Source organism: Coregonus clupeaformis, chromosome 15, assembly GCF_020615455.1.
Source record: "Coregonus clupeaformis isolate EN_2021a chromosome 15, ASM2061545v1, whole genome shotgun sequence".
Classification (NCBI taxonomy): Eukaryota; Metazoa; Chordata; class Actinopteri; order Salmoniformes; family Salmonidae; genus Coregonus; species Coregonus clupeaformis.
This window is the reverse complement of record NC_059206.1, coordinates 7687257-7699892: the sequence shown is the minus strand read 5'-3', so window position 1 is coordinate 7699892 and position 12636 is coordinate 7687257. Positions and strand designations below refer to the sequence as shown.

Sequence of the window (12636 nt, the reverse complement as noted above, 5' to 3'; positions counted from 1 at the left end):
GGGCATAAGGCAGCAGTACTTCATAGCCTACAGTGAGGGAAAAAAGTATTTGATCCCCTGCTGATTTTGTACGTTTGCCCACTGACAAAGAAATTATCAGTCTATAATTTTTAATGGTAGGTTTATTTGAACAGTGAGAGACAGAATAACAACAAAACAATCCAGAAAAACGCATGTAAATTTTTTTTTAAATTGATTTGCATTTTAATGAGGGAAATAAGTATTTGACCCCCTCTCAATCAGAAAGATTTCTGGCTCCCCGGTGTCTTTTATACAGGTAACGAGCTGAGATTAGGAGCACACTCTTAAAGGGAGTGCTACTAATCTCAGCTTGTTACCTGTATAAAAGACACCTGTCCACAGAAGCAATAAATCAATCAGATTCCAAACTCTCCACCATGGCCAAGACCAAAGAGCTCTCCAAGGATGTCAGGGACAAGATTGTAGACCTACACAAGGCTGGAATGGGCTACAAGACCATCGCCAAGCAGCTTGGTGAGAAGGTGACAACAGTTGGTGCGATTATTCGCAAATGGAAGAAACACAAAATAACTGTCAATCTCCCTCGGCCTGGGGCTCCATGCAAGATCTCACCTCGTGGAGTTGCAATGATCATGAGAACGGTGAGGAATCAGCCCAGAACTACACAGGAGGATCTTGTCAATGATCTCAAGGCAGCTGGGACCATAGTCACCAAGAAAACAATTGGTAACACACTACTCCGTGAAGGACTGAAATCCTGCAGCGCCCACAAGGTCCCCCTGCTCAAGAAAGCACATATACAGGGCCATCTGAAGTTTGCCAATGAACATCTGAATGATTCAGAGGAGAACTGGGTGAAAGTGTTGTGGTCAGATGAGACCAAAATCCAGCTCTTTGGCATCAACTCAACTTGCCGTGTTTGGAGGAGGAGGAATGCTGCCTATGACCCCAAGAACACCATCCCCACCGTCAAACATGGAGGTGGAAACATTATGCTTTGGGGGTGTTTTTCTGCTAAGGGGACAGGACAACTTCACCGCATCAAAGGGACGATGGACGGGGCCATGTACCATCAAATCTTGGGTGAAAACCTCCTTCCCTCAGCCAGGGCATTGAAAATGGGTCGTGGATGGGTATTCCAGCATGACAATGACCTAAAACACACGGCCAAGGCAACAAAGGAGTGGCTCAAGAAGAAGCACATTAAGGTCCTGGAGTGGCCTAGCCAGTCTCCAGACCTTAATCCCATAGAAAATCTGTGGAGGGAGCTGAAGGTTCGAGTTGCCAAACATCAGGCTCGAAACCTTAATGACTTGGAGAAGATCTGCAAAGAGGAGTGGGACAAAATCCCTCCTGAGATGTGTGCAAACCTGGTGGCCAACTACAAGAAACGTCTGATCTCTGTGATTGCCAACAAGGGTTTTAACACCAAGTACTAAGTCATGTTTTGCAGAGGGGTCAAATACTTATTTCCCTCATTAAAATGCAAATCAATTTATAACATTTTTTACATGCGTTTTTCTGGATTTTTTTGTCGTTATTCTGTCTCTCACTGTTCAAATAAACCTACCATTACAATTATAGACTGATCATGTCTTTGTCAGTGGGCAAATGTACAAAATCAGCAGGGGATCAAATACTTTTTTTCCCTCACTGTAGGGTGTGAGGCAGCAGTACTTCATAGCCTAGGGTGTGAGGCAGCAGTACTTCATAGCCTAGGATGTGAGGCAGCAGTACTTCATAGCCTAGGATGTGAGGCAGCAGTACTTCATAGCCTAGGGCGTGAGGCAGCTTGATGCACAAGTACACTCCCTGGACACTTGCTTGAGTGCCCGGTCCAATTTTAAGAGTCTTTGTTATGAATTGGCCGGGGAATCAATCTCCCAACCTTCAAATCTCAGGGCAGACAATCTACCCGCTAGGCCACTGAGTTGGTGCTGCTCTGCTCTGATGGACTCAGGTAATTGTGGTTGGTCATGGTGTTGACGGCTCAGGTTGTGGGTTTGATACCTCATGGGCCACTCATTAGAAATGTGTTAAGTGTAAATCCCCTTGGCTAAAGACCAAATGACCATATTAGGATGACAACATCCTAAACCTGCTGGGAATATCTCTCCTCCCTGTACTACTCTTTCCAATGCCTCTGGGTTTACTCAGAGGACTATTCTGATACAGTTGATGTCCTTCATCATCAGTGACAATATGTCATTTAACGTACTTTGACAGTATACAATCCTCATTTGAGATTGTCATGCATTTCACACACAAGATAATGGATTGATGTCAACGGAGGAGACAATATGCTTTGAATATACTGGTACAGCGTTATCAGTGTGCACAAGCAAACCCTTCCATTTATTGAACCTGGTCCCAGTCCCAGATCTATTTGGTGCATGGACAAGGCAATTATTGAGTGATTTGCCTTATTGAATCACTCATTCACTTACAATTATTCCTCTCAGACCTGTTGGACTCCTTGGAGGACATCTTGCCCGGACTCCAGGAGGACGGCATCTCGGTGTGGGCCATGAAGAACGAGAGCAGCCACACGGAGGTCCACACTCTACTGGATAAGATGCACCAGGCCTCGGACAAGCCCACCCCGCCTGCCCTGAGGGCTGCCACCTCCCTCAAGGCCGCCACCCTCTACATCTTTACCTCAGGAACCACTGGTACGTCTATTACATGTTCATTTCTCATTAGTTACACGTTAAAGGGGAAGTTCGGGATTTTACAACTTGATGTTAGACGGTTCCTCACCCCGAAGGTAGGCTATGGGCCAGGAGAAACTGTAAATCATGGTTTGGTTTTCTAAACAGCCACTACAAACTTCAGCTATCTTTAGCCACCACTAGCTAACAATCAATGGAAGTGAGGGTGGCAAAATCACCTTTAATTTCAAGCTGAACTTCCCCTTTAATTACTCATTAGTTCCATGTTAATTATTTATTAGTTGCATGTTAATTGAATTAATGACTCATTAGTTAGCACTTAATATGAGTGTTTTCATCCGAGGAGGCCCATTAGTAAGTACATGATTGTTAGTATGCCATCACCCTAAATCATGTTGAGTTGTTTTAGTTTTTTGGTGGAAAACCAACTTTTCACCCCTGCTAAACAGCTGATTGTCCTCGAGGGAGGTCAGACTCAACTCTCGTGACTGAATTAGTTTCTCAGTCAGGTTTCCATCCAATTGGCGACAGACTTTGATTCAAATATTGAAAAATCCACATAAAAATTATACGCGCATTTCCCCATCAGATATGTGTTTCTATCAAATTGACTTGTTGCAGATAAAAGGCTGTGCTTGATGATGTTGTGCACATAAAAATGTGTTTTGTGGTTCAATTCCAATGTACCGAATAAAAAATACAAGTTAACTGGGTTTCCATAAAAAATGTATTCCACTGATATCTTGGTCACTAAAAATTATTGCATTATATAGCGAATATTCCCACTCTGGTCTTGGCAGGTGCTCTCTAGCCAACAGCTCACATATACAGTGCGGGTAGAGCCTTCATGATGAGATTATTATGGACAAAAGAGCGAGATTATTTGTATTTGTCAAATGGCAGCCTTAGCATCGATGATCACGTCACCAGAATAAGACCCTCGATATTTATTGGAAAGGAGCATCAAGCTCATCACCGTGCACTTTCACCACCCTGTGAAGAATATAACTTATTTCATCTGTAGCCTAATAAACTGCACGGTTTCCCGAGTCGTAGTGGGAGGACCACACAACGTATCATTGCGTGACTCCAAGTTTGCTTCGATATGATGGTTATTATATCAATATTTGCGCATAAAAACGTTTATTTTACAGACACAAAAAGATCCCACCTTGTCTAGCGTGTTTTGTTATGTTGACATTTGGAAAGTTTACCGACAAATTTGCTGTTTTCATCAGGCCTGTTGTGACATTTTTTCTCCAACATGTACTTCACTGAATAAAAAGCTTGGATGGAAACCTGGTTAGTGAGACTCAACTAACATGGTGTTTAGATGGGGGCTGACCGTCCTCAACTAACATGGTGTTTAGATGGGGGCTGACCGTCCTTTACCACAGTGGAATGATACAATTATATCTGTCTATCTTTTACCACAGTGGAACGATACAATGATATCTGACCATCCTTTACCACAGTGGAATGATACAATGGTATCTGACCAGCCTTTACCACATTGGAACGATACAATGATATCTGACCGTCCTTTACCACAGTGGAACGATACAATGATATCTGATCATCCTTTACCACAGTGGAACGATACAATGATATCTGACCTCTGATCACTTTTATATAATGTGTTGTATTGATTTACTCCCATCTCCTTTCATTGTGGCCATTCAGGTCAATCCAGATAGGATGTGGTGGATATTACAGCCGCTCTGGAATTATAAGAGACATTTTCAAAGTTGGATATGGATATTGCAGTCTGCATGACATTTAGAAATCAAATAGGTCGGGGTAGGTATTTTTATATGACGTGTAGGTCTATGTTATGGCATGTTCCCAAGAGGACGATCGAACTCCGCTTTGAGCTTTCATATTGAAATGTGTTGCACACAGGAGCCATTTTGCCGTGAACAGCCACCACACACCGGGGTGAAGTTTCCCCTAGGTACAGATCTAGGATCAGCTTCCCCTCCCCCAATCCTAACCTTAACCATTAGTGGGGAAAATGCTTAACTGACCCTAGATCAGTGTCTAGGGGCAACTTCAGCCTACAGTAACACAGTAAAGAGGGGCTAAGAGTGAAAAGCCTTGTGTGAAAACGTACAATGTACTGGACTACGCTACACTGCCTGATTCAGTTTGAATAACATTTTCCCGTGGTTGTCGTAATGTTGGTTGATGGTTGTGTCGGTGTTGTTGCAGGTCTGCCTAAGGCTGCTGTAATCACACATCTCCAGGCCCTGAAGGCTGCAGCAGGGTTCTGGGCCTATGGGGGGTCGGAAGATGACGTGATCTACATCCCCTTGCCTCTCTACCACAGTGCAGCCTCTCTCATCGGCATCGGGGGAACCATTGAGATGGGTAAGGACAGCAGTACGGCTTTAGAACACTCTATTGGCTCTGTTCCAATACTTTAAAGATGCATCCTTCCTTCCTTCCTTCCTTTCATATTTCCTTCCTTCCTTCCTTCCTTCCTTCCTTCCTTCCTTCCTTCCTTCCTTCGTTTCATATTTCCTTCCTTCCTTTCATATTTCCTTCCTTCCTTCCTTCCTTTCATATTTCCTTCCTTCCTTCCTTCCTTTCATATTTCCTTCCTTTCATATTTCCTTCCTTCCTTCCTTTCATATTTCCTTCCTTCCGCCAGCAGCATACAACCCTGCATCCCACTGCTGGCTTGCCGCTGAAGCTAAGCAGGGTCAGTCCTGGTCGGTCCCTGGATGGGGGACCAGCTGTAGCTGGAAGTGGTGTTGGAGGGCCAGTCGGGGGCCCTCTTCCCTCTGGTCTAAGGAGATCCCAATGCCTCAGGGCACTGAAGGGGACATTGCCCTGTATAGGGTGCGTCTTTCGGATGGGATGTTAAAACGGGTTTCCTGACTCTCTGTGGTCACTAAAGACCCCATGGGTGATGTTTGCACTTTTAGGACTATTCTATTGGTTCCTTTGTACGAGTCAAGCTTAATCAAACTCAGCTTATGTATTTGAAAGAACACATACTATTTGAACCCAGGTCTGTATAGTAGATATACACTGAGTGTACAAAACATTAAGAACACCTGCTCTTTCCATGAAATAGACTGACCAGGTGAATCCAGGTGAAAGCTATGATCTTATTGATGTCACTTGTTAAATCCACTTCAGTCAGTGTAGATGAAGGGGAGGAGACAGGTTAAAGAAATATTGTTAAGCCTTGAGACAAGTGCCTTTGAACGGGGTATGGTAGTAGGTGCCAGGCACACCGGTTTGTGTCAAGAACTGCAACGCTGCTGGGTTTTTCACGCTCAACAGTTTCCCGTGTGTATCAGCCAACTTGACACGACTGTGGGATGCATTGGAGTCAACATGGGCCAGCAATGACTAAAATGTAAATAAAAAATCATTATGAGCAGTCAAAATGACTGCTTTAGTGGTTCTAATGTCAATATTAGGAAGGTGTCCTTAATGTTTTGTCCACTCAGTGTAAAATGGTGTGTTGAGACTAGGCATTACATTTTTTCCTGTTCAATTCTTCCATAACAAATACATGATACAGTAGGTTTGTTTCTTAAGGAAAAGTTGTCTGAATTAAGGCAGTTTTAGGACACACGGCTACAATGATGTACATTGACTACATTAAACGACTCAACTGATGTGTTATCTAGAGACGTGCACAGTCCTCACAGTCAATATATTTAAATATAGACAGTAACAGCCAGGGCAACATGAAACCGTTCAGTCTGGATCAAAGTGGGCTTTTGTTCCCACACTCGTTATGAATTCTGATTACATACATAAGGTAGAAACCATCATTTTGTCTTTCCTGCGTCAGTGTTGTCACTCTACCTAGTCCTGTTTCAAGAGTGCTTCCCTGGTTGCGTCCCAAATGGCACCCTTTTCCTTATATAGTGCACTACTTTTGACCAGAGCCCTATGAACCCTGTTAAAAAGTAGTGCACTACATAGGGAATAGGGTGCCATTTGCTACTCATCCGGTCTCTGTGTGTTTCTAATGCCTCTGCAATCACTGGCCAACCATCGCTGGCCGACCCCAGCTGATCCTTAATTTCTCCTCAATTAGCGTCTCAATTAGTGCTTTCGGAGCAGGACGAGCAAACAGGCACGTCGTGTAAACTAGCAAGTTGCTACCGAATAGCCGGTCACTATGATGACGTCCACTCAGTGAAGGTTTCGGGCCCTTTGCGGTTGTAGGAAGACCGACAGTACAAGGCTGAGGATACAGTGTTGCTGGTTAGAAATGATTTGTCAGATGTGAATGATTTCCCTGATTTTGGAGTACAATTTGGTAACTTAAAGCAGAATATGCAAACACAAAAGACAAAATGTTTTTTTTTTTTATACCACGGCAGCTGTGGCTTCAGACCTATTTTTCTTTATGATTGGTGCACATTGACAATACAACTTTCTCATAACGCACATTTGCTGCCTGGAAAACCTTGGACAGGTCAAGGACCTCAGTCCATAACACTCAGTCCACTTTTGTAGCATATTTACTTAGTGGCAACAAGAACACAACACTTGGTACTTTGTTACCTCTGACTATCTCTGAAGGACCTTCGATTAGGCACCGCTTGTTGTTCTGAGTGAGGGTTTAATATAGTCTATGTGGAGAGTGAGGGTTTACTATAGTCTATGTGGATAGTGAGGGTTTACTAAAGTCGGGGATCGAACACACAACCTTTCAATCTCAGGGCAGACACCCTAACCACAAGGCCACTGCGTTGGTTGTGTGGGTGCCTTATTTTGCGCAGAGGGAGGGAGCTCCCGTCTGACTTTGTTCATGGTGCCGGCCAGACTTGTTTTCTTTGACAGCAACTTGTTCTCCAATGACAGTGAAGTTTAGAAGTTGTCCACGGTGACATTTTCTCCCCTTACCAACGGAAGGTTCCAGAAGCCTCATCACCACATTCTCCGACACTCGCTCACCTGCTGCCCCATGTGGATATTTTCCCAGATATTGAAAGCCATTCAGCATGTACAATTACACACAATCTCACTGGGTAGCCGACTCCAAGTAGGTCAGAGTACCGATACGACTGGTTGGATTTGGTGGACTGATATAGGATATGTACCATTTTAAGATTATATAATTAGAATGGATCAATACAATAGAATAGTCCACCCTGGTGATTACATAATTATGCGTCGTTCGTTTCCCCGTCGCTCATCAACTCACCCATTCTCTCCCATCATACTTTACTTCATTTATTTCATCTGTTATACTTTATGTGTGAAATTAGTTTTGGTATAGTTTAGGTTCAGTTTCGAGGCAATTACCGGGGTGATTATCAGCTGGGCACTGCACTTTCAACTGTTGGAAGAAGGAGCGGAGCAGGCCCTATTGTTGGGAGAAGGAGGGGAGCAGGCCCTACTGTTGGGAGAAGGAGGGGAGCAGGCCCTACTGTTGGGAGAAGGAGGGGAGCAGGCCCTACTGTTGGGAGAAGGAGGGGAGCAGGCCCTACTGTTGGGAGAAGGAGGGGAGCAGGCCCTACTGTTGGGAGAAGGAGGGGAGCAGGCCCTACTGTTGGGAGAAGGAGGGGCAACGGGGGAAAACCATTACTTAAAAAATATAAGAGTAATAAATTATAGTTCCGTGTAGCTCAGTTGGTAGAGCATGGTGTTTGCAACGCCAGGGTTGTGGGTTCGTTTCCCACAGGGGACCAGTATGATTTTTTAAAAATGTATACACTCACTAACTGTTAGTCGCTCTGGATAAGAGCGTCTGCTAAATGACTAAAATGTAAATAAAAATCATTATGAGCAGTCAAAATGACTGCTTTAGCGGTTCTAATGTTAAACTCTGTCCTAATTTGACTGCTTTAGCGGTTCGAATGTTAAACTCTGTCCTAACCTGACTGCTTTAGCGGTTCGAATGTTAAACTCTGTCCTAACCTGACTGCTTTAGCGGTTCTAATGTTAAACGCTGTCGTAACCTGACTGCTTTAGCGGTTCTAATGTTAAACGCTGTCCTAACCTGACTGCTTTAGCGGTTCTAATGTTAAACGCTGTCGTAACTCATTGTAAGGGCTGTACAATTAAAGGGTAAGTTCTGTATTTTACAACTTAATGTCAGATCTTAACCCTGTAAGTCTAAGCCTTTAGATTGCAATATCTACTAAGCCAACATATATAATTGTTTTAAGATGGTCATAAAATGGATCTTTTAGCTATTTGATTTTGAATTGTGAATTTTAGGTATAATTAATTTTATTACAAAATGATTTGATGAAACATTGAATTTGGCCTTTACTGCTATAGCCCATAGAAACTCATTGAATAACCCATTTGTACATCATTAGGAATAAGGTTTGGAAGTGTCTGTCCTATATCTATCTGAGAGATATAGAAAACTAAGAAAATAATAATTTAGTGAAGATTTTCTTGTCTGGATCCTCTCGCTTTTACAAGCCCCATGTTATGGAACAGGCGCAAACTTTATGTCGGTGGAAAGAGGGGATTTAGCTGCAGCCAACGGTGGGTCTCTCTAGTATAAACACACAGGGAGCTATTCAATATTCAAAATGGCGTCACCATGTGATCAATCGACTCTAGTAGACTATGGGCCAACATAAACTCTAATCCGTACTTCGGTTTACTTTAAACAGCCACTACAAACTTCAGTTAACTGTAGGCACCGCTAGCAAAAAAACCAATGGGAGTGGTAGGGGCAGTTTATCTTAATGTCGCTGTATAAAGCGTTTAAAGGCATTTATAAAGTATTTGTCAAGCATTTATTTACAGCTTATAAGCAATAAGATGCATTAGATCGAAGGATTTACCTGTATTTGAGGCAACCTAACTACTTCTTCATGTATGTATAGTAAATCTTAAATCCGTAACATTTTCCTACTAGGGAATAGTCAGCTGAGTTTTCACCCTCCATTCTTTCACCCTCCATATTCACTCAGCACAGATATGGATCGTGACAGCTTTCTAACTCTGACATTTTTTATATTTCTCTTGTGATTAAACGTGTGTGTTGTTGTGTTTTCTCTCACCCAGGTGCTACCTGTGTCTTGAAGAAGAAGTTCTCGGCCTCACAGTTCTGGAATGACTGTAGAAAATACGACGTGACCATCTTCCAGTATATCGGCGAGCTCTGTCGATATCTGTGCAACCAGCCTAAGGTAATAATTATTAATTTTAGCATGGTTTGCCCCTTTTGCTCAGTACAGTCTTTATGCTAGTTAATTTTTTTCTTTCAGAGAGGTGTACAACTTTTACTTTTTTCTCATTTGTTCCTGAGAAATTCCCATCACCACAAAACCCCCCCCCCCCAACTTTTCAAAAACCATCCTGAACTCCCAATGCAATAGCATCACAAGCTGACGGGGATTTGGTGATTTTTTAAATACAATTTGTTCCAATAACTCTACTTTTCCAAGGCAAGATAGTTACTACTCCCCGAACAAAGTAGTGTTCGGAAAACATTGTGCCCGATTGTGTTGCATTTTCGTGGCTGTAGGACAACGGGACTTTTGTTATGTTGTCCGTGTTCCAAATCTGTATCTGTTTCCCCTCTCCTCCCTATCAGGACAGAACAGTTCCAGTGGCTGACCAGGCCGAACAAGAGTACAGAGAGCTCAAAGAACTCTTTGTCCTCTCTCTCTCTCTCTCTTTCTCTTTCTCTATCTCTTTCTCTCTCTTTCTCTCTCTCTCTCTTTCTATCTCTTTCTCTTTATCCCTCTCTCTCTTTCTCTCTCTCTCTCTCTCTCTCTCTCTCTCTCTCTCTCTCTCTCTCTCTCTCTCTCTTTCTCTTTCTCTTTACCTCTCTCTCTCTCTCTCTCTTTCTCTTTACCTCTCTCTCTCTCTCTCTCTCTCTCTCTCTCTCTCTCTCTCTCTCTCTCTCTCTCTCTCTCACACACACTCTCTCACTCTCTCTCTCTCTTTCTCTCTCTCTCTCTCTCTCTCTCTCTCTCTCTCTCTCTCTCTCTCTCTCTCTCTCTCTCTCTCTCTCTCTCTCTCTCTCTCTCTCTGTTTCTGTCTCGGCCTCTCTGTCTCTGTCATCCTAATGCACGTGGGTGGAAGGCTGGCAGTGGCACAGGCCTCTCCACTGATGGACAAAAGTTGACCCATTCAATGCGCACACAAACACACACACCCACCCACACACACACACTCAGTCACATTCATTACATGTGCTCTTGGTGCATACACACAGGCCGTATATACTGTACACACAGGCCGTGAGGCCATAGTGACCTAAAGCACAACTGTCTCACAACAGCACAGAGGAAAATTAACCACAAACAAAAAAGAATACAAGGCATGCACACTCAAGCATGGAACGGCAGGGTGTAGTGATCATGTGCCAACAGCGGGCCTCATTATTCTGTAAAGGGTCCAAACAGATATGAATGGATGAAGATGATATTATTCAGTCTGTCCTTGTGCTTCTCCTGTCTGGCGGTAATTATTGGAAAACAGAACGCGTGAACGGATGAGCAAACGTGGGGTTGATGTCTCAAACGTGGGGTTGATGTCTCAAACGTGGGGTTGATGTCTCAAACGTGGGGTTGATGTCTCAAACGTGGGGTTGATGTCTCAAACGTGGGGTTGATGTCTCAAACGTGGGGTTGATGTCTCAAACGTGGGGTTGATGTCTCTCATAGAAAAGCGTTGTGACACAGCCAGCTTCAGAATGTGCTGGTGTGACTGGTTCGCTGTGTTAGCCTCCGCAGAGAGAGATATACAGTGCATTTGGAAAGTATTCGGACCCCTTCACCTTTTCCACATTTTGTCACGTTACAGCCTTATTTAAAAATTAATTAAATTGTTTTTTCCCCCTCATCAATCTACACACAATACCCCATAATGACAAAGTAAAACAGGTTTCTAGAGATTTTTGCAAATGTATTACATAAAAAACTGAAATATCACATTTATGATATCCAATTGGTAGTTACAGTCTTGTACTATCGCTGCAACTCCCATACCTATTCAGAAGAGAGCCATGTGTCCTCTGAAACACGGAGGACGCATGGCTATTGGTCCAAGCTGCACTGCTTGCTTAACCCGGAAGCCAGCCACACCAATGTGTTGGAGAAAACACTACAACTGGCGACCACGTCAGCGTGCATGCACCCGGCCCGCCACAGGAGTCGCTAGAGTGCGATTGGACAAGGACATCCCGGCCAGCCAAACCCTCATGATGCTGGGCCAATTGTGCGCCACCTTTTTGAGGTCTCCCGGTCGCGGCCGGCTGCGACACAGCCAGGGATCGAACCTGGGTCTGTAGTGACACCTCAAGTGCCTCTGACCTTTGCACCACTCGGGAGGCCTAAAGAAGGATTTTAAGCCTTGAGACAGTTGAGACATGGATTGTGTATGTGTGCCATTCAGAGGGTGAATGGGCAAGAAAAAATATTTAAGTGCCTTTGAATGGGGTATGGTAGTAGGTACCAGGCGCATTGGTTTGTGTCAAGAACTGCAACGCTGCTGGGTTTTTCCACGCTCAACAGTTTCACGTGTGTATCAAGAATGGTCCACCACTCAAAGGGCATCCAGCCAATTTAACACAACTGAGAAGCATTGGAGTGAACATGGGCCAGCATCCCTGTGGAATGCTTTCAACACCTTGTAGAGTCCACGCCCGACGAATTGAGGCTGTTCTGAGGGCAAAGGGGGGTGCAACTCAATATTAGGAAGGTGTTCTTAATGTTTTGTCCACTCAGTGTATATCTGGACCAATACCCTGCGTAGCTGTAGTTTTGCATGTCTGGAAAAGAAGAAGGTGATCTTTCCAAAAATGTCACAGTTTTGGTTGCTTGGTGAATTACAGTATTCAGAAAGACCAGAAGTCATGAGATGGCGTACTTTACTGTCATGTGCTGAATGGAGAACTATGTGTCCACCAGACCTGGGTTCAAATACTATTTGAAATCATTTCAAACACTTTATCTGTGCTTGGTTGAGTTTGCCTGACTCAATGGACAATTGAATAGTCTCAACACTGTAAGTCCTGCTCATCTGGGACTCC

General features: G+C 43.8%; 1 protein-coding gene across 1 annotated transcript in view; it reads left to right on the top strand.

The window, feature by feature from the left end:
• The window catches only part of slc27a6 (solute carrier family 27 member 6), a 41046-nt gene that overhangs the window by 2869 nt on the left and 25541 nt on the right, over positions 1-12636 (top strand). The window contains exons 2-4 of the mRNA XM_041897339.2: positions 2445-2654; positions 4866-5024; positions 9660-9784. Of these exons, the coding sequence (XP_041753273.2) occupies positions 2445-2654; positions 4866-5024; positions 9660-9784 (494 nt within the window). The remainder of the gene's footprint in view (positions 1-2444; positions 2655-4865; positions 5025-9659; positions 9785-12636) is intronic.